Source organism: Schistocerca serialis, chromosome 1, assembly GCF_023864345.2.
Source record: "Schistocerca serialis cubense isolate TAMUIC-IGC-003099 chromosome 1, iqSchSeri2.2, whole genome shotgun sequence".
Lineage (NCBI taxonomy): Eukaryota > Metazoa > Arthropoda > Insecta > Orthoptera > Acrididae > Schistocerca > Schistocerca serialis.
Window position 1 is genome coordinate 766015620 of NC_064638.1, and position 25534 is coordinate 766041153.

General features: G+C 37.8%; 1 protein-coding gene across 1 annotated transcript in view; it reads left to right on the forward strand.

Annotated features, from left to right (window-relative positions):
• LOC126482357 (uncharacterized) overlaps window positions 1-25534 on the forward strand; it is a 238508-nt gene that overhangs the window by 201980 nt on the left and 10994 nt on the right. The window contains exon 13 of the mRNA XM_050106441.1: window positions 359-5141. Within this exon, the coding sequence (XP_049962398.1) occupies window positions 359-5141 (4783 nt within the window). The remainder of the gene's footprint in view (window positions 1-358; window positions 5142-25534) is intronic.

Consider the following 25534-nt stretch of genomic DNA (forward strand, 5'->3'; position numbering starts at 1 on the left):
CTTGATATTGTTTTAGACATTTGATACTGATTTTTTTTTTCATTTGCTGGCACCATTAGCAGCTTCTAATTGATAAATGTAATTTTAACTTTTTTAATGTTTCTTGCGGTCATATAACCGAATGTTATCCCTAGGGTTTTGTTTGCTCCCTATAATCTTCTTTTTTTTTCCTAAAATGTCTAGGGATACAGTAACTGTGGCATTTTTAGCTGGAAGATTAAATTGTCAGTAGTCTTTCATATTTTCTGGTATCTCATTAAAATTTCTTTGTAAACTATTATTAATTGTATGTTATATTTTATTTATGTAATTTAAAGTTTATTGATGTAATTGTTCTTTGATCTTTGGACTGTTGCAGAGCACTTATGACTCACCAGTGAACAGACAAAATATGAGTGTGCCTCCACCTGTCTACAACCAGCCTCAGAAATATCAGCCAAATCTTGTACCACATAATGTTGCCCAGTATCCTCCACAGGCTGGAAATCATACTGCTCCATATGTAATGCAGAGTGGACAGCAGGTGCCCAATATCATACAGAGTCCCCAAAACACTCCTCAGTCTCAAACTCAGATGAAAATAAATGTTCAGCAAGTTTTACACTCTCAAAATACAAGCAATCAATCACTAAGCAGGACATCTCCATATCCAAGTTGTAGGGATCCACGTCTCAAAGATAATATTTCTGTGTCATGTGAAAACCCAATTCCAGTTCCTTCAGTTGCCACACGGCATAATACTGCAATAATAGATAACCAGTCCAGTGCTTCTTTGACACAGAAAGTGCTCACACTTCCCCAAAGCCCTCTACCTGGACAGCCGCCTCTCCCACCTGGACAGCCGCCTCTCCCACCTGGACAGCCGCCTCTCCCACCTGGACAGCCGCCTCTCCCACCTGGACAGCCGCCTCTCCCACCTGGACAGCCGCCTCTCCCACCTGGACAGCCACCTCTCCCACCTGGACAGCCTCCCCTCCCACCAAAAGAGATGAAAATAGAACAGCCACCTCTTCCAATATCACCACCACCACCATCTACACCACCTCCCAGCATAAAATCAGAAGTTCAAGAAGAGAACTCAAAGTCATCAACCGCACAACCACAAAAACCCTCACCACTCGTTTCTCACCTTAAGAAACTTCTTCCCAGCAAGAATGAAAGAAGCCCGGAAGTGGAATCAGTGACAACTATTGCAGGTGCTTTATTGCCAACAGAAAATGAAAATAGTTCCAAATCTGAAGCATTTAGTAATGGTACTGTGACTACCCCAGTGTGCTCTGTGACAGTACATTGTACTAACTCGCTTATCAGTACTAAAATTGGAAATATTGCATCATCTTGCCAGCCTCTGGTAACTGATAACCAATTAACTTCAGAAAATAAATATTTGTCAGCAGTAACTGATTTGCTTGATAAAAATATTTCTGGATTTATATCTTCAGTAATTGAAAAAAGGAATTCTAAATCGTCGCCATTAACTGGTTCAGCAAATAGTGACAACCAAAGAGAAACTACACAAGAACAGAGACCTGAATATCAAAAAAACTTAAATGAATGTATTTGTGAAAAAACTGGTGTTGAGAAAAAGTTGTGTCTAAAGTGTTTGTACAAAAAGAGAAAAGTATTAGAACCAGCGTCAGTATTCTCAGGTATACCTAAATTATCTCGCTGTATAAAGAGACCTATAGTTGTTAATCTTCTTAACAAAAGGAAGACACAACCTGTGACAGCAATTGTGAAACCAAATGTTCATGAAATACAAACCAGTAGCTCATGTTCAGAACAACCGCACCAACAAGAAAGTGCGTCATACTCCAACTCTCCATATAGTGAAACCGGATCCCGCTGGTCCACAGAGTCAGTCCTAGTACTCACAGAGCAGAGAACTGATAAACATTCTGGTGACATCTGTAATGATAAAAGTAATGTAATTGTACAAAAAACATCATGTCCAGGACATCAGACAAAACTCACAAATGTTGATACACCCTGTAGTCCTAATAATTCAGATGAATTTTCTGGAATAATAAAGGATGTGGCTATTGATCAGATATCTGTTAGTCATAATATAGGGAGCCCAATTGATAGCTGTGAGAAAATTGTTCCAGAAGGACAAACACACAATTTAGAAACAGAACAACATACCAGGAAACCAGCCAGAAGTGATGAACACACATCTGAAATAAAGGAGAGGATTCAAGACACTGTTGTGTTAAAACAAATGGATGTTAGTCTGAGTGAAGTGAAGTCTAGCAGTGTTCAGATGAAAAATGAAAACTCTTTAAAAAATAAATATTTAACTTCTGTAATTACTGGGAATAAATGGAATAAAAAAATTTCTGCTGCACCAAGGTCCTATCGTTCGAAGTCTGCAGATTGTATGCTGGATAGTCTGCAACAATCTGCAAAGGAATATGCAAAGGTCCCTAAAGATGATGTGCTCCAATTGGTTGGAAATAGTTCCTTGATGCATGACGCAGATACGCTGAGAAATAATACTCAATGTCCTACTGAGAAACGTGAAGAGAACCAGAATGAGACTAACACTTCCATTTCATTTACAACAGAGAAGATAAATGAAGAAAAAAATTATACAAAAAAGCCTGTTAGCAAACATCAAATTTCTTTATCTGGGAAAGTGGAAGAAAGTGACACCCTGCACAACAGGGAAGTCAGTGCAGCCTCTGCTGACCAAAAATTGGAAGACACTGTACTGATGGCTCATATACCAAATAACAATGGAAAGTTGGATTATGTGAGGCCTAAAACAACTGATATTTGCTTGTCCGAAACAAAATTGGAGGATGTCTCTGAGAGAATCACACAGGACATTTTTGGGTCATCTATCTCTGTCAAGAAAGAATCACTGGAAAGTGATGCTGGTGGCGCAGAAGAAAAATCAAAAAGACTTGGAGAAATGTTTACAACATTAGATTCAACTGGAGGTGTTCATTTAGGAAGTCTATGTTGTATTGAGAAGACCATGTGTCATTGGAGTGTTGAATCTCTTAATGACAATCCTACATCACCTTGTACCAAACTGAAAACTGAAAAATTAAATACTACAACAGAGGTATCCTCAGATAACAGCTTAAAGTCACAGAATCCATCCAAACACCTAAATAGTAATGTAGCAACCTCTGTTATAAAGATAGAATGCAATTCTAGTGACAGCGCAGTGTGCAGTTGGGAAAAAGCTGGAAATACCAATATGCAGAATAAACCTTTTAAAAATGAAAAGTCAGATCCATCAGTCGTTACACAAACTGGAAGACAGTCACTTCAGGTTGTTACTGAGCATTGTAGACAGGACGAGGAAATGTGTATTGCAATAGATTCTGCACCAGTTACACATGGAAATGTGCTTAAGAGACCAACAAGTAAAGATTCATCATGTGTTGAAGATGTAAAAGTAGCCATAACTGCAGTGAGTGATGATAAAGTTCTTGACAGTCTTGAAAATGTACAGCAGCCAGCAATATCACATACACAAAATAAATCTCAGGCAAAGGATACAGACAGTTTGTTTGATAATGATTCCTCAAAGATTAATACAGACTTGAAAGTTGCACAGTCATTACAGGAAAAGTCATTATGCCACATTGATGAAGTGATGCTAGAAAAACCATTAAAAAAAATTGTGAAAAGCGAAGAAGAGAAAGATGACATAATACAAACATCTTACCTTTCTGAAAGAGCTGTGAATGTATCTGTATCTGATTCATCAGACTGTGACATTATAGAACTGCCTACAACCATTGATCTGTGTCTTTCAGATGATGCAGATGATCTGCATGAAGTACCAGTGTCTCCAAAAGTGTTGCCCATTGTAGATATCACTAATGAAAAACCAGTAGTTATGAATGATTCTTCAGAATGCATAACAATAGATGGTTCTCCTGAAAAAGAAATTCCTGGAAGCAATGTTGAGAGTATGGATGTAACACCTTCCATATCCAGTGCAACCATAATCGCTTCACAAGAAAATTGCGTGTCTGTAACAGATTCCATGCTACCGGCAGAGCCTATTCCAGAGCTGCTTGACGAGACTCCTTGCCTAAATAGAAACTTGTGTAAATCATCCATTCAGACAGAAGATAAATCATTATTACAAATGAAGCCAGAAGAAGAAATGAAATTAGAGCCCAAGATGTCATCAGATAGATTTGACATGGATATGAGTTTACAGCCCAGATCACCATTAGAAGTAGATAGCTTTGTCAATAACAGAGGTGAAGTGACACCCACTAAACCAGATATTTTTAGAAGTTCACCTCCATCCAAACCATTCATTAACGATACCCTCCTGTCACGAATGAAACCTGCTCCCCGAAGTGTAAAGCTGCACCATGCTGCATTACTGCAAGACAGACATGTGCACAACAAGATCCTTGATTTATATCCTGTAAAGAGACGGAATAAGTCTCTACAGAAAATAGAGTGGGAGAAACAAAATGCTACAAGAGAAACTGAAACAAAAGATATGCCTTCATTCTCTGAGGAAAATTTTAAGGGAGGCCATTCCCAAAATAAAAGAAATTCTTCTGTACTTTCAAGTAATAGTAATAATGAAAATGGCTCTGTTACAGCGGTTTCATATGCTGATGTGAGAGGTGAAATTAATGAGCCATCAAATACTCAAGAAGGGTATGGGGAACCATGCTTAAAGAAGCGGAGACAGTCCCCATTAATCAGAAACAATGAGCAGACAGAATCTAATGAGACTGTTGTTTCAATAACATCTCATCCAAAAAATGTACAAAAAAGCACTTTGTCTGTGACAGTCCTTCAACCCATAAGCATTGTGCCTAGTGAGAGCCGTGAAGGGACCCTGTCATCTCAAGTGCAGAGACATTCTTCGCGCATTTTGAGAAGTCCTAAGAAGAATACTGTTATTTTTGCCAAATATGTAGGTGGTACTGATTTCACGTCAAATGAAGAAGATTGCTCAAATGAAGATATCGCATCAACACAAGTTGAGAGAATTGTTAGTAAGTCAGAGAATACAATCAAGAAGTACCCTCATCGGTCACAGCTTCCTTCATATGCTCTCACCAGAAGAGTACTAATAAGCAGGCTCAGAAGATGCCCAGTGGTTCTTCAGGCTAATTTCAAGAAAATGGCCAAGTTACTTAGGCAAGGTTCGTAGATTCATTAAGAATATGTCAACTAATTATAATCTCTTTGTACAAGGTTAAAATAATATTATCTGAAGTACTTCGCTACAAAAATGAAAATTTCTGAATGAAGATGGACAAGCACAATTGAGGAAATGTGATGATTTGCCTGTTGTTGGTGATCTATGGTACATAGAAACATGCAACAGTGCAGAAATGTTACCAGTTTTCAAGCTACCACTTTCTTTTAGTACAATTACACAATCTCACATACACAACCAACGGACACCCGAACTCGTTCACTCACAGCTATGGCAAATCTCACCATTGTTACAGATGGGTGCATTTGTTATCTGCTGGTTGTGTATGTGATATTATGTCCTTAGACAAGCAAACTATGGTAACTCAAGAGTTAATGCCACCTCTGTGCTGGTCTACTGTTTTGTCTATCAACTGTCAATCAGCCTCAAGTAGTGGTTGGCTTTCTTCATTTTTGTTTGAGATTTATTGTTTATTTACATGCTTCCCTCTATCCTAACACAACAAATTCTGTTTAGCCAAATTTCTGCAGCAGTTATCAAGACATTCATTTATGTACAAGAATGACTACCTGCCATTTAACAAAATTATGTTCTGTATGTTGGGCTTTCCATGACTCATGCATGGTTTTCACTATTTGTGAATTTAGGTTTCAAATGCCTAGTCTCGCCAGCTAAGGAAACCTATCATAACAACATTTTAAGACTGGTGTTCAGATAAACTGTTTTCTGTCCAAAAGCTTTCTGTAGATAATGTTAGACTTTGTTACATCCAAAATGAGACAGAATTTAATATTACATTTTTCCTTATAATTATACAGTTTATTAAAGCATTTTAAGTAGTTCCCCATAGTCTGTCATTGATGATCCTGTAAGTGCTGCTTGTGTTCTGATCTCATATTAACAGGTTTATAGAAACTGAGAACCATGCATGTAACAAAAGTCCTTTATAAGAACATTTTCTGAATTCAGTGTTAGAAACGCAAATTTCTATTGGAACTTGATTTGATGTATCGGAATACATTCAGAATTTTTAGGTGACATGAATTCCCTGCCTCTCACACATTTTGCTGCAGCACTGTGTATGGTATTGTTTTTCCAAGAATGATGTTAAACACTCATTACTAATGAGAAATGAATATATTATTGTCAGATGACAAGTCGTGTACTTTTTAGATTGAATAATCTGTACTCAAGATAATTTTGATCATTACATAGGCATGAAACATCCATAGGATAAACAATTCAAAGAAAATGTATTGTTCTGTGAGAAGTGTTTTTGCAAAGAATTGGGTTTATGAGGGACTGAAAGAGACAAAAATCTGTTTATTAATTTTGGTTACATCTTTATCTGGTTATTACTTTTCTTGAAACATATCACAATTGCTAATTTTTTTAAAAACCCCTTCTCCCAGTTTCTTAAATGAGTTGAGATGTTTCTGACTGTTATTTATGGACAAAAGGATGGACTTACACTATTTGTTGATGTTCCTAATGTGTTAGATGGTGTTGAGACTAAGGTATTGAAAGTTTTAAAGTTCTACTCAACAATTACAACTTCTACCTTAATAACTAAGTATAAGTTTTTAACTTGTTGTCATGCATATCTTTTGCAATTAGAGCTCCAACCTGATTTGACTTCCTGATACTTTATTACACTGATGAGCCAGAACATTATGATCACTGCTCACCTCAAGATAGCGATGCGGCTATAGCTAAAACAACTGGTTTTCATTTATACTGGTACTTTTTGTCTTCTGCGTAATGTGACAGTTAAAACCGCTTGAAATAACTGATTTTCAGTTTTTTAAATTGCTATTATTTCCAGCAATAAATGTAAACTTCAACAAGCATTGAAAGCTGCTAATGAAGGTGAAGGAGTAGGATACCTCGATCTGTATGAGATTTAGACTGTGGCAGAAATCGACGTCAGTGTCTCCCATAAAGATGGCAAAGATGGAGGAAATAGGTGTGATAATGGTGAGAGCAAAAGATCTTTAGTTGATGACTTTCCTGCATCGTCAGTTTTCGATGATATCAATTTTTCACCTTGAAATTAAGGGTTCAGTTATCATCCCAAGTTTATATCACAGCAATAAAATTATAGGTATGTCAGTCAAATTTACATTCTCTCCCAAGGGACATTGTAAATGTTTTCTGCTTACGTGTACTATACATTACTATTTCAGCAATGCTGTACTGACTCTTACGTTATTTATTTTTTTGCTAGACTACGTCAGCATTGCTATTTAAATAGCACTGATAGCTTTTCACATTTTCTTTAACAACTCAGTATTTCAAAGCAATAGAAATTTCACAAATAAACATTACGCATTTGATAGAAAATTTCATTTAAAAATAAAAAAAATTTAGCATTGCTGCTAAGGCAAATTGATGTATCAGTTTTTTTACCTGGTTTTAGTAAAAAATGAAAAAATACCTGTCATAACCAAGATCAGTCAAATAACCAAAAAATACCAATTATTCAGAACTAAAATACTGGTACCAATTTTAACTGGTCAAGGTTGAATGCCACCTGGTGATATTGCAGGTACATGTGATAAGGAAAGTATAGAAGTGGAGCATAGGTGACTGGAGAATCATTGTGTCTACAATATGGATCACAACTGGGGAAATCCACTGACATAAGGGACTTTGACAGAGGGCAGGTTATTATGGCCTGGCATTTGGAAACAAGCATAGAATGCAGAGTTGAATGCTTACCTGCTCTGTAAAGCAGGATAGGTGGTAATCTGTCTGCAATTGGTGAAGGTACAAGTGTTTATGAGCACACCATTCGTTGCACATTGTTCAACACATTTGTGCTCTGTGGCACACCATTCCTACACGTTCTCATGTCACAACATTGTTGATTAAGATTGCAGATTAGAATCAGTTAGAAACATGCACATTGTTTTAAATTACATTTGCTCTAGCTGTGAAGGTGTGTGGGGTGAGGGACACGCGATCATAAAGATCGGACTGTGGATCAAAGGATCAAATGATAGATGTTGCCTGATCAGATATACCACATTTCTTGGTACGCCAGGATGTTGGTCGTGTCCATATTCACTGTCATCCAGGTGAACAGTTGCTTGCAACATGCACCACTCCTCAGACACAGGTTGGTGGGGACATTATTATGCCATCTATGGAACTGGTGGTAATAACTAAAGGCATATGACTACATGAACATAATTGCAGATCACCTGCATCCCTTTGTGCTTCATTTCTTCTCCATCAGCAGTAGCATCTTCAAGCAAGATAACTGTCAGTGTCACAATACCAGAAGCATGCTACAGTGGTTCAAGGAGCATGATAGTGAAGTCACATTAATGTCTTGGCACTAAATTCACCTGATCAGGGACGCTATCGAGAACCAGTTATGCACCCAGAATCCAAGGACCCATAAGTTATTTAAACTGCATGACCTGTGCGTAGACATCTGATGCCACATAGCTCCAGAAACCTCCTAAGGAATTACCACACAGAACTCCTGCTGTACTGCATTTCTAAAGTGGACCAACGTACTATTTAGTAGGGGATAATAATGGCAATGGATTCTTTCACGACGTCAGTGTTGTATAAAACACCTCTGACTTCTTGTGACAGCAGTTCGGGATAAAACCTCTATTGTCTTCATTACAAGCAGATGACTGTCAAAATTGCTGCTGTGCTGGCCCTATATAGCCCAAAGACGGCTTCTGATTGGTCGGTAGTTACATCATGCTGTCACAGATGGTGTCAGTGTCTGCGTTGGTGGCACTACCGCTCCTGCCATAATGCAAACATTGCAACAAATATCTCTGGCTCTCCTCTGCATAGAGCGCTCACTTCCATGCCCTACTAAAATTATATCTGCCATCATGGTAGCAGGTATTTTCACACATTCTTATTTCTACTGCCTCTTTAATTAGAGTCCCAGTATGTGGAAGTCTGGGACAAAACTTTTGTTTCTTCAAACAGTATTTTATATTTGTTTGTAAGGCTGTGCTCAGCAACTGCAGATTTATCCAGTTCTCGATTTTTAATATGCTGTTGATGTTCTGCACTGCGGTCAGAAATGGTGCAGATGGGCTGACCAATGTAATTGCTTCTGCACTCAGATGGGATGTTGTAAATTGAGAACAAGACTGTCCTTAACAGGGTGTAGTATCTGCTTTGTCTTCTTAGTACATCAGAAAATATATCTGATATCTCATCTTCCCGGGACTCTCCCTATTTTGCTGGTTGTAGTGCACAGAAGAGAAGGAATGCAGTTGGTTGCTCATAACATAAATGTTCAACATTTTCACATTTCTTTTTCTATGACAACACTGACTGGATGTCACATGCCCCATAGCCATTCTTTCGGAACACACACTTCAGATGATTAAATTTGGACTGGAAGTGGTCCTCATTGTGAAGTAATGTTTTGGCTCATCAGTATATGTGTTATTTTCATGACTTTACTATATCTTCCATACTGTAATATTCATACAGATATGGTAAATTAGATTCTACATCTAAATCTATACTCTGCAAACCACCAGGAGGTGGATGGCAGTGGCTACATCCCATTGTACTAGCTATTAGGGTTTCTTCCTGTTGCATTCACGTTTTGAGCATGGGAAGAATGATCATTTGAATGGCTCTGTGCATGCAGCAGTTATTCTAATCTTGTGCTGAGGATTCCTATGTAAGTGATACGTAGGGGGTTGTAGTATATTCCTACAGTCATCATTTAAATCCGTTTCATGAAACTTTTAACAGACTTTCTCAGAATAGTTTTCATCTATCTACAAGAGTCTTCCAGTTCAGTCCCTTCAGCATCTCTGTGACACTCGCCCAAAGATCAAACAAACCTGTTACCATTTGTACTGCCCTTCTGTGTATATGTTCCATATCCCCTGTTAGTACTGTCTGGTACGGGTCCCATACACTGGAGCAATATTTTAGAACTGGTCACTGAAATGACTTGTAATCAATCTCCCTTGTAGACTAATTGCACTTCCCCAGTATTCTACCGGTAAACTGAAGTCTGTAATCTGCTTTACCCATTACTGAACCTGTGTGATACTCCACTCCATATCCCTCCATAGTGTTAAACCCAGGTATTTGCACGAGTTGGCCGTGTGCACCAGGGACTCATTGATATAGTCATAGGATAATACAGTTTTTCGTTTTGTGAAGTGCAAAATTCTACATTTCTGTACATTTAGAGAAAGTTGCCAATCTCTGCACCACACCAAAATCTTTCAAGATCTGACTGAATATTTATGCAGCTTCTTTCAGATGTGCATCTTTATGGATAACTGCATCATCTGCAGAAAGCTCGATTTTACTGTTAACATTGTCTGTAAGGTCATTAATATAAAATATGCACAGAAAGAGTCACAACACACTTCTCTGGGACATATATGAAGTTACTTCTACATCTGATGATGACTCTCCATCCAAAATAACATGCTGAGTCCACCCTACCAAAAAGTCCTCAATCCAGTCTCAAATTTCACCCTGTGCAGTAGTAAATTTGACAATAAGTGTAGGTGTAGTACTGAGTCAGATGCTTTTCGGAAATCAAGTAATACTGCATCTACCTGGTTGCCTTGTCCTAAGCTTTCAGTATAACGTGTGAGAAAAATGCGAGCAGCATTTCGCATGACTGATACTTTCGAAATCCACGTTGGTTGGCATTGAGGTGGTCGTTCTGTTCAAGATACCTCATTATGTTTGAGTGCAGAATATGTTGTAAGATTCTGCAACAAATCGATGCCAAGGATATTGGATGATAGTTTTGTGGATCACTTCTACTACGGTACCTTTCTTGTAGATGGGCATAACCTGCGCCTTTTTCCAAGAACTGGGAATAGTATTTTCTAAAGGTATCTACGATAAAATATAGTTAAAAGAGGGGTTAACTAAACCACAAATTCAGTATAGGATCTGACAGGAATTCCATCTGGGCCTGAAGCTTTGTTCAGTTTTAACAATTTCAGCTGTTTCTCAATAAATACTTATTTCATTCATATTTCCAGTGGTACAAGGATTAAATCAGGGCAGTTCTCTTGGGTTTTCCTTTGTAAAGGAACATTTGAAAACGGAGTTCAGCTTTTGCTTTGCTACCCTCAGTTTCAGTCCTTGTCTCATTTGCCATGGGATTTACACTAACTTTTGTGCCACTATCGGCCATTACATATGACCAGAATTTCTTTAGGTTCTGTGAAAGACCACTTGACAATATTCTCCTACAATAGTCAATGAAGGCGTCATGCATTGCTCTCATGCCAGCAAAACGTGTTTCTTTCAGCAACTCTCTATTTATAGCCCTATGCTTAGTTAAATACCTACTGTGCAGTAATCTGTTTTTGTAGAAGTTTCTTTACAGTGACTGTATACCATGGAGGTTTGCTCCCACTATGAACTGTTCTACTGGGTACATATCTATCCAGTGCATGGTCAACCATTATTTTAAATGTGAGCCAGATTTCCTCTACATACTCCTGCCCTGTGCTGAAATTGTAAAATTCCTCCACTACTGATTTTTTTATCTAGTTTACCAAACATATATATCTTTTTGTTTGTTTTAGTTGTCTTTTGTACTTTGGTAATCATTGTTGCCACAACCACATCATGTTCATGATATCAGTTTCTGTATGGACATCCTCCAAGAGGTCAGGTCTATTTGTTGCCATTAGATCCAATATATTTCCATCATGAGTGGGGTTCCAACTACCTGTTCCTGGTAGTTTTCAGGGAAGGCATTTAGTAAAGTTTCACAGGGTGTCTTATGCCCACCATTAACTATTATGACTATTTGGGAAAGATTTCTTATTGAATTGCAGGACTTTTAAAGTTGCAACTGCATTTAATATTATTTAAATTTTTGCATGCTAGTGATGTGGCATTTAGGTGCTGTAATACCTTAAAGCAGCATGAATTAATAGTTTTCTCTGCATCATTGATTGATGGTATGCTTTGGGGTTTTTAGCTGAATAGTCAACATTGCTTGGAACCTGAAAACATGCTACCAACCATTAGTAATACAAACTGTTTAGCACCATTCCATTGTTCTGTTACTGCAGTATGAACTGATGTCTTATTTTTGACAATTTCATCATAATTTATTGATTTAATTCTATTACAACTCAAGTTACATAACGTACTATATACAGGCCATATGCAAAATATGAGATTCTTCTATCATGCAGTGTAGGCTTTCATGCCTAGTATATAAATCCTTGGTGATTTTTGTTATGTGGGCATTCGATCTTGGTCTAAGACAACATACTTCTTATCACTTATTTGTAACACTTTTGCTTGAAATTAACTGGTGCAGTTGGGTATCACAGTCACCATGCTGCATCTCAAGTCATCCAAATGTTCACCGCATGTGATTAATGATTCCTCATCCATGTACAAAGAGAGGCAAAAAGATTGCCCGGCCTGAATAATTTAGAGTGCAAGAACAGAGCATTGTGGTGCCCAAGTTCAGAAGTGCCAGTGTTGACAACTCTAGTAGTCTGTGGAGCTTCAGCTTTGTGCTTACATTGTCAAATAGCAGCAATATAATATTTAGAAATAGATATGTTGAGATTCATTACAATTTAACTCATCATATAATTTCTTTTGAAAATCATTATTCAAGCAAGAAAGAGGTTTTTTTTTAAAAAAAAAACATGTCGAGATAATATTTTAAATCTTGATTCACTACAAATTGCGCAGTTATAGGCTTTTCTAGGTTCTACATTCTTCCATGAGATTCCATTTTATCCATTTTATAGTAGTCTAATCTTTAAACAAACAGACAAATGGTCATAGTAAAAATATTGAAAATGAATGTATTTATTTTTAATTACTTCGAATGCCAGCTGATGTCTGTATAGTTTTCAGCTAAGAGAAATGTATCAGCTGATTGGCATGTTTTTCTATATCCTTACATGCAGTTTACATGAGCAAGTGGATGTGCCTTCCAATATCTGTTGTTTCTGCTTTTAATATTTATTCTTGAACTACAGTAGACCTATTTGGCTGTTAACACTAGAAAGAAGCTCTTTGATAGGTGTCAGCTTACTGTACTTGTAGCTGTAGTGTGTGTCAGATCAGCTCTCACCGCAGTCTTTTTTTCCCCTATTAGATTATATTTTCTTTGTTTTACTTTTTTCAATATTCTCTTCAGGAAATAACTAATTTTAGTTTTTTGTTGTGCCTCTCTGTGACTTAGCATATCTGCTATACGGGGAGTAGCAGCTACACTTTTCATTATATTGTTTCATTCCATTCTGGAATTATTGTTTGTGAATTTGACATCTATAAATAATCTTCCTTGTGAGATAATATTTGTTTGACCTCCCACGACAATAAAAATAATCAACTTGAGGGTATATTCATCTCACCTCCCATAACATTCAAATAATATAATAGTATACCTAAAAACAAAGATGATGTGACTTACCAAACGAAAGCACTGGCACGTTGATAGACACACAAACACAATTCATATCATTAATTCAAATAATATAATAGCACGTAGACTTGTATTTTGAAATTAATATGTTGGTTAGTAACTGTGTAGGCCTTTTACAGAAAAATAAAATAAAATGAAGAGTAGGCTACGTATAGCTTCAGTATTTTGTCAACATGCCATTGGCATCAAGAACAGCTTGTATCATTCAAGGCATAGAATTTACAAGTCTATGGAAGAAGCCTCATTCATGACAATTCTCTCCCATGGAAAATAGCCAAATCTATTGTACATTCATGGCTCCCGAAGGAAGGTCTGGCCAATTGTTCCACAGAGTCTACTTTTAGGCCATATGTGCTCTATGGGATTGAGATCAGGTGACTGTGGAGGCCACAGAAGGCATTGAATAATATTCCTCCTCCTTTGAAACCAGCCAACTCTGCTAATGCTAGTGTGTGAGGGATAATTATTATGTTGGTAAGTGAGATGTCCTACAGGGTACCAAACTCAAGCACCAGCAATGATTACATTTTCAAGGAAATGTTCATGACATGCTGACTTGAACTTGCCTTGTTTATGTTCTGAAGTTACTACACCCATATGAGACATGAAGCTGCAACATTTCATACTTATGCGTCCACTTCAGCATGTGTGTCCATGAAGCTTGTCATGTCGTTACCCATCTGTGTAGTAAACAAGAGCAGGACCTCTGCTCTTGGACTCAATTGTGCACATGTTGGGGAAAATGGCTTTCATCCAATTAACATCTTCCCAGGAACTCACAATTGTCAGACAGGGGTTCTTTGATAAGAGCACAATGGGAGCTGATTCCATGGTCCTTTGCTCTTCTAAGAGCAGTTTTTGATGAGCCCGGGAAATGTGAAGCTCGCCTTGGTTCTCAAATGATTGACAAAGGAGTATTTTGGGCCACCCTAATCTGTTCTTAATCTTGTCGCCACGTAGAGACTCAGGGTCTTCAGGTATTCAGCGTCTCGCTACCTCACCATTATCTCCAAATCATTAAATCCATAACCTAGCTGTGGGGAAGCATCAATACTACAACAATGTCCTGCCTAGGATGTCCTAACATTGTTTTCAAAGAGAGCAGTTATTCCCTCACAAACATTCACATCAGCGATTTTGAAGCAGACCTATGACGTATGCCAATCACCTGATACGTTTGTCTTAGCTGAAAACTATACACTCACACCAGGTGGCGGTCGAAATAATTAGAAATAAATACGTCTATTTTCAATATTTTTACTATGATTATTTCCCTGTTTGTTTGAAGATTAGACTATTATAAAATGGAATCTTTTGAAAGAATGTGGATCCTGGAAAAGACTACAACTGCACAATTTGTAGCAAATCAAGGTTTAAAATACTACCTGCACAGGTCAAAAAGGGGGGGGGGGGGGGCGGCAATTGACTCCAGTTAGATTTGAATGCTCATCTTTTTTGTTTGTAAACCATCAACCTACCCACTCTGCCATTAAAACAGATGTAAAATGCTCGGCGTTGTAGAATTCTACCAATGTGGAGTTCTTATATTTCAACTGTTTCATGTAATCGAGTGATGATCTTCAAAAGAAATGATATGATGATTTGCAATGAATCTCGACACATACTGTATTTTAACTATTATATTTGAAGATGTAAACACTGAGCTGAACTTCCACAGACTGCTAGAGGTGTGAACACTGGCGCTTCTAAACTTGGACATCACAATGCTCTGTTCTTGGTCTCTTAATTATTCAGGCTGGGCAGTCTTTTTGCCTCTCATTGTACGATATTGTGTAACATACCACAACAGTCAACAAGTCATTTCCTAAATAATGAAGAGGAGAGGAGCAAGGACAGAATTGTGTAGCACACAGTAAGTTGATGGAAGGCATTCAGACATTAAGCATTTTCTGTAACCTGGGTAGGACTGGATTGTTTGTAAAGCACTGTCTTCTATGCCAAGGTTGTAGCCTAGGTTGGACTGCATTACGTTTAGAGCACTACTCCAAGATTGTGGTGCTTTTTGATAAGCATGTGAGAGTCCATGTGAAAAGTGTGCATCAGATCCACTGGTGTTGCACAGTCTCTTGTGAACTGGTTTGACAATTTATGTATATTCTACACTCTCCTTTGGAGAGGAGAATATGGAGGATCTCCAACATAAATTCAGACGTGTGATAGATAAATTGGCGCCAAGGGAGGTAATAAGGGATTAGAACTGCACACCAAGGTTCAGTAGTAATATTGGGAAGCAATTATGAAAGCAGAGTGAGCCTTGTAGTAGATTCAAATGAAGCCAAGCCTTTTCTAACAAATGTAATTTGAGTGAAGTCTAAATAAACATACGGTCAGCTATGCAAGAAGTATTCAATGAATTTGAAAGCAACATCTTTCCTCATGAACCTCGGAAATCTTTAAAAAATTTTGGTTGTACATAAAGTAAGTCAGTGGAACAAAGTAGTCCATCCAAATGTTCATTATCTCTGATGACATCAAAAAAAGGTCAAAATAATTACTATTTCGCTGAAAATGATTATTTCATTGAAGACAATGATTCAGTTCCTATGCTCATCTAATGCATGCCAATACATAAATAAATGAAAGTGCAGTTGGAAAATGATATCACAGTGGAAGAAAGAGCATAAGAACTGATGGGATGCCCATCAGAGTCGGTATTAAATGTGCAAAGGAACTGACCTCTCTTCTAGCATCTGTTTCCCATACTTCTCTCGAACAATGATGTGGGTAACGATACTGGAAGAAGACAACCAGTTTCGTCAGATCAATGTGTAGTTTGATAAACGTGACTCACTGATGACAATTTCTGCATAATTATAAAACTTGTTTCGTGATCATGTGTGGTGGCTTTTCTGGAAACTGAACAACTCCTGTGTAGGAACTTCTAACAATACCACCACTTGCAAAGTAGGTTAGAAATCAGATTAATAATGTTGCTCACGCAGCATATGTTCGCATTGGGCAACAAAGTTATTGACTGTGGATGATATCGTCAAAATGGAAATAATGAAGTCACTGTAAAAAAGTCATTAATTTTGGCACTTATCTTGAATGGATTCCCCGTAGATTTCATCGAAGTTGTTATGGTTCATCTTGTTGTTTCTAGGGTGATTCCACTGCTAGAAGGTCCAAATCTGTATTTTAGCAATATTTGAAGACCTAACAAATGCGTTTCTCAGAAAATTAAAATGATCAGACAATCCCAGATCAGAACAATGGTGTGGTAGAAATAATTTTTGACTTGGTGTTCACGATCCACATTTTTATTAAACTTCTTTTAAATTCACATATACTTCTTCTTAATTGTCACATCATCAAGAAAACAGTTTTGTATCAATCTTCATATATTTAATTTCCACTTTAACCACACACAAGACTTGACTGTTATTTTACAAAGCGAAGTAACAACTTAACTTCTGCCAAGTGAAACAAAGACTGCTCTGTGCACATTCGCGCCAAAACTGTTAAAAGTAAGTCTAAGATTATGACAGTCTCACAGAAATGAATACACACAAGAACCATATCACTGTAATGTATCGATACATCAGAGTACCTATACATTAATAAAACCAAATGTGAATATTGTCACAAAAATATGTCTGTTACTTTGCAGAAAAGTAGTACGATATTACTGGTATCGAGAACTGGGGTTGGAGTGCCGTAATGGTCATGTAAGTAAAGAACCATTACAAAGTGACATGGTTTCCATAAATGCTGAATCTGTGGTACCCAAGTTTTGTTCACAATATTCAGAAGGCAGTAGGGGAGTGGAGCTCTGATGTCGTGTTTCTTGACTTTAAGAAAACCTTCAGCACAAGTTTGCACCATTACCAAATAAACCATTGTGCCAGTCTTACAGGGGGGAGACATGATCAGTAGCAAAAATAGCGCCCAGTATACCTCATGGTAGAGTGATAGGACCATTACTCTTAAGGATGTGTATATTGAGCTAGCAGATATCATTTATAGCCACATGTGTTTATTTACAGGTAATGCAGTTGTTAACAGGGAACTGACATTGTTAGAAACTAGTAATGAAATGCAGAGAGAAATTTATTTTATTCATATTCCTCATGTTTGCCCTTCCACATCTGTAGATATTTTAAGGAATATGTGAAGCACCACATCAGCACTAGTGGTGATGATTTACTGTAGAAAAATGTAGAGATATTTCCAGATGATCAGTGTCTGGTGTAAAGATTGGCAGCTCACTCTAAATACAAATAAATGGAATGTAATGCAATGCAGTGTATGCAAATAGGTAGAAGGACATAACATATTTACCTGATTATAAGAGAGGTTTTTTCCCAAATTCATCACTCGAAAAATACAGGGTCATCTTATATTTGCAGATTAAACCATTGCTGCTGAGGTTAACATATTGATGATGTTCTTGAATAGAGTATATTTGGGCTGTCTTACATTTACGGCTGATGCTTTGGCTATTGAGGCTACATACAGATTTATTTTGAAGAATTCAGAAAGGCAGAGATGGACAGGCGATACATTCAAACAGGCTCAAGATTTCCTGATACATGAAAGCGCTTGACACATTATTGATGCTGCTCGAGCAGTCTTGTAACATTTGACTTGGGTGGCAGTAGTGCAAGGGATATGCAAGACACTGAACTAGCCACTGCAACAATCTGTTGTTCTGCTTAAAATATGACAATTTTGTGAAGCACAGGAGGAAATAGCTCTAAATTCTATCATCTTACAAACTCTTGTATTTGAACAGGTTTGCACTAAAAGTTCTCAAATATGTATCAATACCGTGCACAAACATTAATATTGCTTTTTAAGTAAAGGTAAGATTCAAAAGTGGACATGTTGTCCTTCAGAATACGTGACTTGATTCTGAACGTAGATCAATATTTTATTTGATTATGAGAGACTTTAATGATATATTAAATTGGTAGCAAATGAGAAGCTGCCGCTCTTATATTAGAAGAGCAGATAAAAACATTAGCAGCTTTTGATCAGTTTTAAAACATGATAGTGAAATTAAGATGAAACCAGAGGGAAAATTAATCCAGAATGAAATGTCTGAAGACAAAATAAACCATACAAAACTGACTAATTGTTGTAATGAGAATAAATTAAAGCACAAGATCCACTGTGGAGACTACCAACACATCAGTAGGTGGTTGGGTGAGCAAAAGTTTTAGAGTTGGACTGAATTGTGACTGCAATCTTTTATTTATGTATTAGTTGATTTTGTTACATATGACCTGTTTCTAGAGTACATTGCAGTCTGTATTTCACTGTTGTTCAAGCACAGCACTATGGAATGTTAGAGAGTGAGTGGTGATACCAGCTTGTTTGAGAACTAGTGGAGTGCGTGGAGGGGAGTAGTGAGTAGGCGGCAAATTACGTCATGTTGCCAACCATGGGAATCTATACTGTGTACTTTGGCTGTTTAGGAACATCTGCCATATTTAAACTGCAGTTTGCCTGTTGAATCAGTTTGTAGTTAAAACTGAATTGGCTTTCAAATTGGACAACTACTCGACAAGTATTCATTTCTGCAGGAGACGGTAAAAGTCTAGATAGAGGCCAGTAGCATACTTATGCATTTTGTGGTGCAATGTAGTCAGTGCTCACTGTGATGTATGATGGGAATGAAAGAGAATGTGACAGCTGCTGTTCTACATAGTCAATGAGAGAGTGGTGAGCAGATGATGTGTTTGGAAGCAAGATCATTGTAACTTTCTCATGTCGGTATAGAAGCGAAATCCGATATGTATTTGGATAGAAACGTCTTTATTCTCAGGTCCCACAGTAACCACAACCTCAGAAATTGCAACATATTTGCAAGAAACAGCCAAATATTTGTGACGACAACAATTTATATTTCACAGCTATACTATAAGGATAATGATTGAAATTAGTGATACCATCAGAGCATTAGTAAGCAAAAACTGCCAGAAAGAAAATAGCCTGCACTATTTCTTTTCATTTATTTTATTTCTCCTTGTATTTTTTAAATGTGGAAAGCAATAAAGGGCCTAAATTTAGAGTAGATATAATGTTAACTTTATTGACAGGTACTTTGTCACAAAACAATTTGTAATTTTGACTAGAATATGTTGGAAATAAATTTTTCTCAGGAAGCCCTTTTGAAAAAAAAAGGGGGGTTGCTTTATAATAAGGATCATCCTGTACTCTAATAAATATGGTAATATTATTTGACTGCAGAATTAGTGATCACTCATGGGAATCCGTCACAACCTTCAAATATCTTAAGAGTATCTGTCCAGAGCAGTTGTACCATGACTCTAGAACTAGAGAAATTCCAGCTTATTCAGAGACATACTGACAGACTTTCTTCTCACGTTCCATTTGTGGATAGATGTGGTGAAATAAATGCAATTTGGGATAATTTTTATGCTATTACCATCTGACACAAACATACTGTGAATTATGGAATACAGATGCAAATGTAATCTTCTGCTGTGGGACTACTAATACAAGCTTTTGCTTCACAAACTTCCATCTCCATGTTATGTGTGCAACAGAACCAACCATGTGATTGATTGTATAATGCTGGGAGTTACCACTGTTGTTAATTACCATCATTCACAAGACTGCATTTTATCCTGGGACTTGCAAAATGTAATTATTGATACAATGTACATTAGATTCAAAGCTCCGGTTCAAAATGCTGTAGAAAGAGAACTGCTGTTTAGAACGACATAAAATTTGAATAGCGTATTATTGATGCAGGGGGAAACATCGTGCAACAAAACAAACTTCAACTGAAGTTTTACTAGTAGAGGGTGCTGAAAGCATCTTAATGTAAATGGGGTTGGCTACAAATGACAGATGAATCACAGTACGATGGCTATAGATTGAGTTGTACATTACATCATCCGTTCTGTTCATTGTGCATGACTGCACAAGTGTGGCAGTCTACAATTGTGGCACTGTTAGTTAAGCCCATCCACAATGGCAAGGGCATACCACAACTGATGGGGAAAAAATCAGTTTTTTATTTGTCATGAGGCCAACAACCACATATAAAGCAACAATGAGATTGGTTTTAAATGTCATGGACCCAAAAACTGCCTAAAAACAAAATGACATTGGTTTCTAATTGTCGTGAGACTGCCACTTGTTCAATATGCTGTCCCTGCTTCCTCACAAAAGTTAAAATTTGCAAACAGCGTGTTCCACAACAAACCAGTGTGTCTCAGGGGTCACATTCAGAATGCATTGCAAAATGCGTGCTTTCAGTTCAGCTACATTCATAATTGGAGCACTGAAAACAACATAATTCAGATAGCCCCGTAGCCAGAAGTCACATGGATTAAGATCAGCTGATCTGGACAGCCAGGCTGTGGGAAAGTGACGGGTGATAATTCTAGCATTTCAAAATATCTCTGCAGCAGCTGCTTCACTGGCTGTGCAATGTGTGAAGGAGGGCCATCTTGCATAAAAATAATCCTACCCACACATCCACATTATTGGAGGAGTGGGATGACGTTGGTGTGTATATGACTGTTGCAGCATGCAAAATGACATTGGTTTCTAATTGTCGTGAGACTGCCACTTGTTCAATATGCTGTCCCTGCTTCCTCACAAAAGTTAAAATTTGCAAACAGCATGTTCCACAACAAACCAGTGTGTCTCAGGGGTCACCAGCATTTCTCCTGTAGTGTTGCGGCCCCATCTACAGTTGTCTCTCTGCCACATTGCACTTCAAAAGAACCCGTCTTTTCGATTTTTGTAACCATACCCTTCATACTGTTGAGTGTCTGAAATTATTACTGCAGTGCTACTGGTGCACAGTCACAGTTCTTGTAAAAGAGCCTTACCAGCAACACGGGAGACAGTAATGTTGGGTGCCTTGGGCACAAACTGTGGAACAGCTGTGTGCCCCATGTCTGTTGGTGTGCATATTCTGACACAGTGTCATCTATTAGTCAGATTTTTGATTTAACCCCCAATGACAGTTCCCCTGGCATCATTAATAAGTTGGACAAATTTGACGTCATTCTGAGGAATGGTTCTCTTTCTACAGCATTTTGAAACTGGAACTTCAATTATGGACACTTTGTATTATATGGTACTTGTAAGCTGTGAACTTAATCTTGATTTTTTTTTTCTCTCTCTGGCTTGATAACATCCCAGGCAGCTTTTTTTGTTCATTATGTAAGATATGTGGTTGATTGAACATTCCATGGATGTATTGCTGGTTATAGTGTTCAACGGGTGCAATATTTTGGCTGTCTTATGTTTTGCCATCGTCAGATGCACTGACAAACTGACCTCCCATGGCTGCTCAGCTGGCTGTTCAGTCAATATTAATACACCAGCAGAAACTGAACAATCGCAAATACAGGGCTATTATAAATGATTCATTCGCTTTCAAACTCTGTGTTTCCCAAAATAATACATATATGATTGGTGTGTGAATAGAACAGTAAACTCATGAAGTTCGCGTTTTGCGCAGCATGTGGAATTAAGAGTCAAATGTTGTGACAATAAGGTGACAGCAAGAAAAGAGTTTTTGTGTGTTGAAATATACAAGATGTTTATCTGTTACAACAGTTTAGTGTGGATTCAGAAGGAATTATAGAAGAGAGCCGCCATGTAAACAGAAAGATGTGCATTGATACCAACAATTTAGGGGTGCTGGTTGTTGCTCAAATGTGCAAGATGTGACATAGAGAGGGGTCAGGGAAAATTTCATACACAGTCCAAAAAAATCATCGATGTACACAAGCTACAAACTTGGAATACAACAACAAACTGTGTAGAAGATTTTGTGATAGTGGTTAAATTTCAAACCATACCATCTGCAGCTTATGCAACAAAAAAATATGGGGCACATTCAGTTTTGTATCAGAATGCAGGAAGTGAGGATGAACATTTCACCCCCCAAGCTGATATTCAACAATGAAGAAACATTTCATTTATTAGCAGGGGTTAATCTCAACAGTGAAAATGTGTGGGGCATTCAAAATCCTCATGAAATTGTACCCATGAATGAGATTCTCTGAAGGTTAGTGTAGTGTTTTCTGTGCAATGTTACAGACAAAGTTGTATGGGTCATTTTTCTTCTATGAGAACACTGTGACAGGTATCTCTTACCTTGATATGTTGCAGTTGTGGTTGTTTCCACATCTGACTACTGGTTCTGAGAACTTTATCTTCCTACAACATGGAGCACCTCCTCATGGGAGCATCAATGTTCGTCATTACTTAAACAACGAACTTCTGCTTTGCTGGAATGGACGTAGCAGTGAAGATGATGTGAGTCTGTTCTCTGGGCCCCCTAGATCACTTGATCTAACCCTTTGTGACTTTTTCCCTTTGGATGTAAATTAAGAACGGTGTTTATGTACCATAACTTCCAAGAATATTGAAAAGCTCAGAGAATGAATCAGTGCTGCTGTGATGACTATTGACAAAATGTTTCTGCATAAGGTGTGGAACAAAATTGACTGTCACTTGGACATGTATCACACAACCAGACAGACACTTATAGAACATTTGTAGAGGAAAATGCAAACTTGCTGAGTTTGATTCTATTCATGCATATCTCACATTTATACAAGAAGTGCGTTGGAAAATAGAGCTTTGAAAATGAAAGTATCATTTATAGTAGCTATGTATATGATTATTATTGTCCTTGCAGTTTACTGTCTTGATTTCATTTGCATAGTACTGGGTGGTTGCAATTAAAGTGCAACTACACACAGAGGCCTAGTGTGGGCTGTAATTATCATATGCAAGTGAGACTTGGTGGATATTCTAATGTGTTAATGTCAAACCAGTTTACGCTGGAAAAAAGTTAGTTCTAGTTTTGGCCAGCATGTGCAAATCTAGCACTGTGAACACAAGAAAGACGCATAAAAAAGTTTCCACATATGATGGATTAAGAATTAGACCTGGGCAGAAAAGGTCAAAGAAGTCAGAAAGACATAATGTTGATTTTATTATAACTGCACCTTACTCAGTTCGTTCAGTATGAGCACCAGAGTTGTTGAAGAAATGATGTTTAGTGACAGATTTGTGCCTGGTGGGTGAAATTAGAAATAATATTTTTCAGCGTTAATCAGTTCGACATTAGTGCATTAGCATACCTATCAAGTTTACTGCCATGTGATAATTACAGACCACAATGGAGCTTTGTGAGTAGCTGCGTCTTAAATATAACCATCTGGCACTTTTTAGTGATTGAACATATACCCTTATCAGACTTATTTGGATGTAGAGTATATCAGTCTTGCTCGCCTGGCTAGCAGCACGGTCTAACGCGCTGCTTCCTGAGTGGGGGGGGGGGGGGGGGGGTAGGGGTAGGCCGGCAGGCAGGCACTGGGGGCCGATGTTCAATCCAGATGGTGTCATGTACCAGTGAACGACACGCTGTTGCTGTGAAGGTGTGTTACAAAAACGGCAACAGCTACATGGCCGCCCAGTGTATTTCATTCTCATTACAATTTTGCACATCATGCCCCAGTCCTCTCGATGCATCTATCAAAGTGGAAATACAGAACTTTGGAGGAATCGCATGATACGGTGCAAAAGAGGGGTGGAAGGGCAAAATGTATGCTTGCCAGAGAATGTTGCAAGAGTAGAAGAAGCCTTCAGCTGAAGTCCCAGGTGTACTGCACAGAAGCACATGCTGCAACTTGAGAGAACAGATCGCAGTGTATGGTGAATATAGAACAAGGAACTGCAATACCCCTCATACAAAATATAGATTGTGCAAAAACTGAATGTTGGATGACCTCCTAAAGAAACTAAGCTTTTGCCAGGAATTGTTGGAACTCACGAATGACAACCCCGGCCTACGTAACAGTCTGATCCTGGGTGATGAGGCCAATTTTTATTTTTAGATACTGGTTGCATGAAAATCCTGAAATGCTTCATGAAATGCCACTTCACAGTCAGGAATTGGAGGATCAAATTTGGGAGGAAGTTAATCGATTTCCAGTGCCAGTCCTGCAAGATGTGATGTTTAAGTTCTATAAAAAGACTTTAAATGTGTGTGAAAGAAAAAGGCAGCCACCTTATATGATGTCATTTTTAAGTGCTGGGTATTTTAAGTGGCAGGCATTGTAAATCCATGTTATATTTTTTATAGCATTGCAAATAAACTTGTCTCGGATGGAAGTTTCAGAATTGCCCATTTCACTGCTGCACCTGTTATTTTGTTGTTTAGAACATTTGTTCTGCTTGCATAATTTTGAGAGACTGTAGAACATCGTCATCTCGGGGATTATTGTATTGCAGTTATGTTTGGGTGATGTTTAGCTCATTTAGTTTAGTTCATTAGTCTCGTCCCTGTTCCGGAAAACTATGTTTGTTTTATCAAGTGAGGTGACACCATTGCTAAGATGTACTTGCATTTTGGACAGAGGAAAAACAACCATCCAGCTTTATATTTTCGGTTTTTCCCTAAATATTTTGAAAAGAAAATGGCCAATTTCCTTCCCCATCCTTGCTCATTCTGAGCTTATGTTCTATTTCTAATAACCTCATCATCCATTTTGTGGGGAGAGAAAGATGCACCAAACAACTATGGTTTTTTTCCTTTGAACCTTATTCATAGACCAGTTTCAGAAACTTATATTTCAGTTATTAATTCTGTACAAAGGATGAAAAATTTCTTAAATCAATACATAGGATTAAAAGATATACATATAAGAATACTTTCTTTTTTCCTTAGCAGAATTTTACTTTCGACACTTCTACATTTCATGAACGCATCACCATTTCCCAAATTATTAGCTGATTCAGCAAGCCCTGTGCTAATACCTTAGTGAAGCTGAATATCAATACATGCATTCTATTCAGCAATGGTTCACTGAATGTGAAAAATTTAGGCTGACGACCTAGCCGCAAAACCATTTTCAGGATAAGTCCACACGGGTGGGTCCAAACAAAAAGACAGGCCAGGAAGT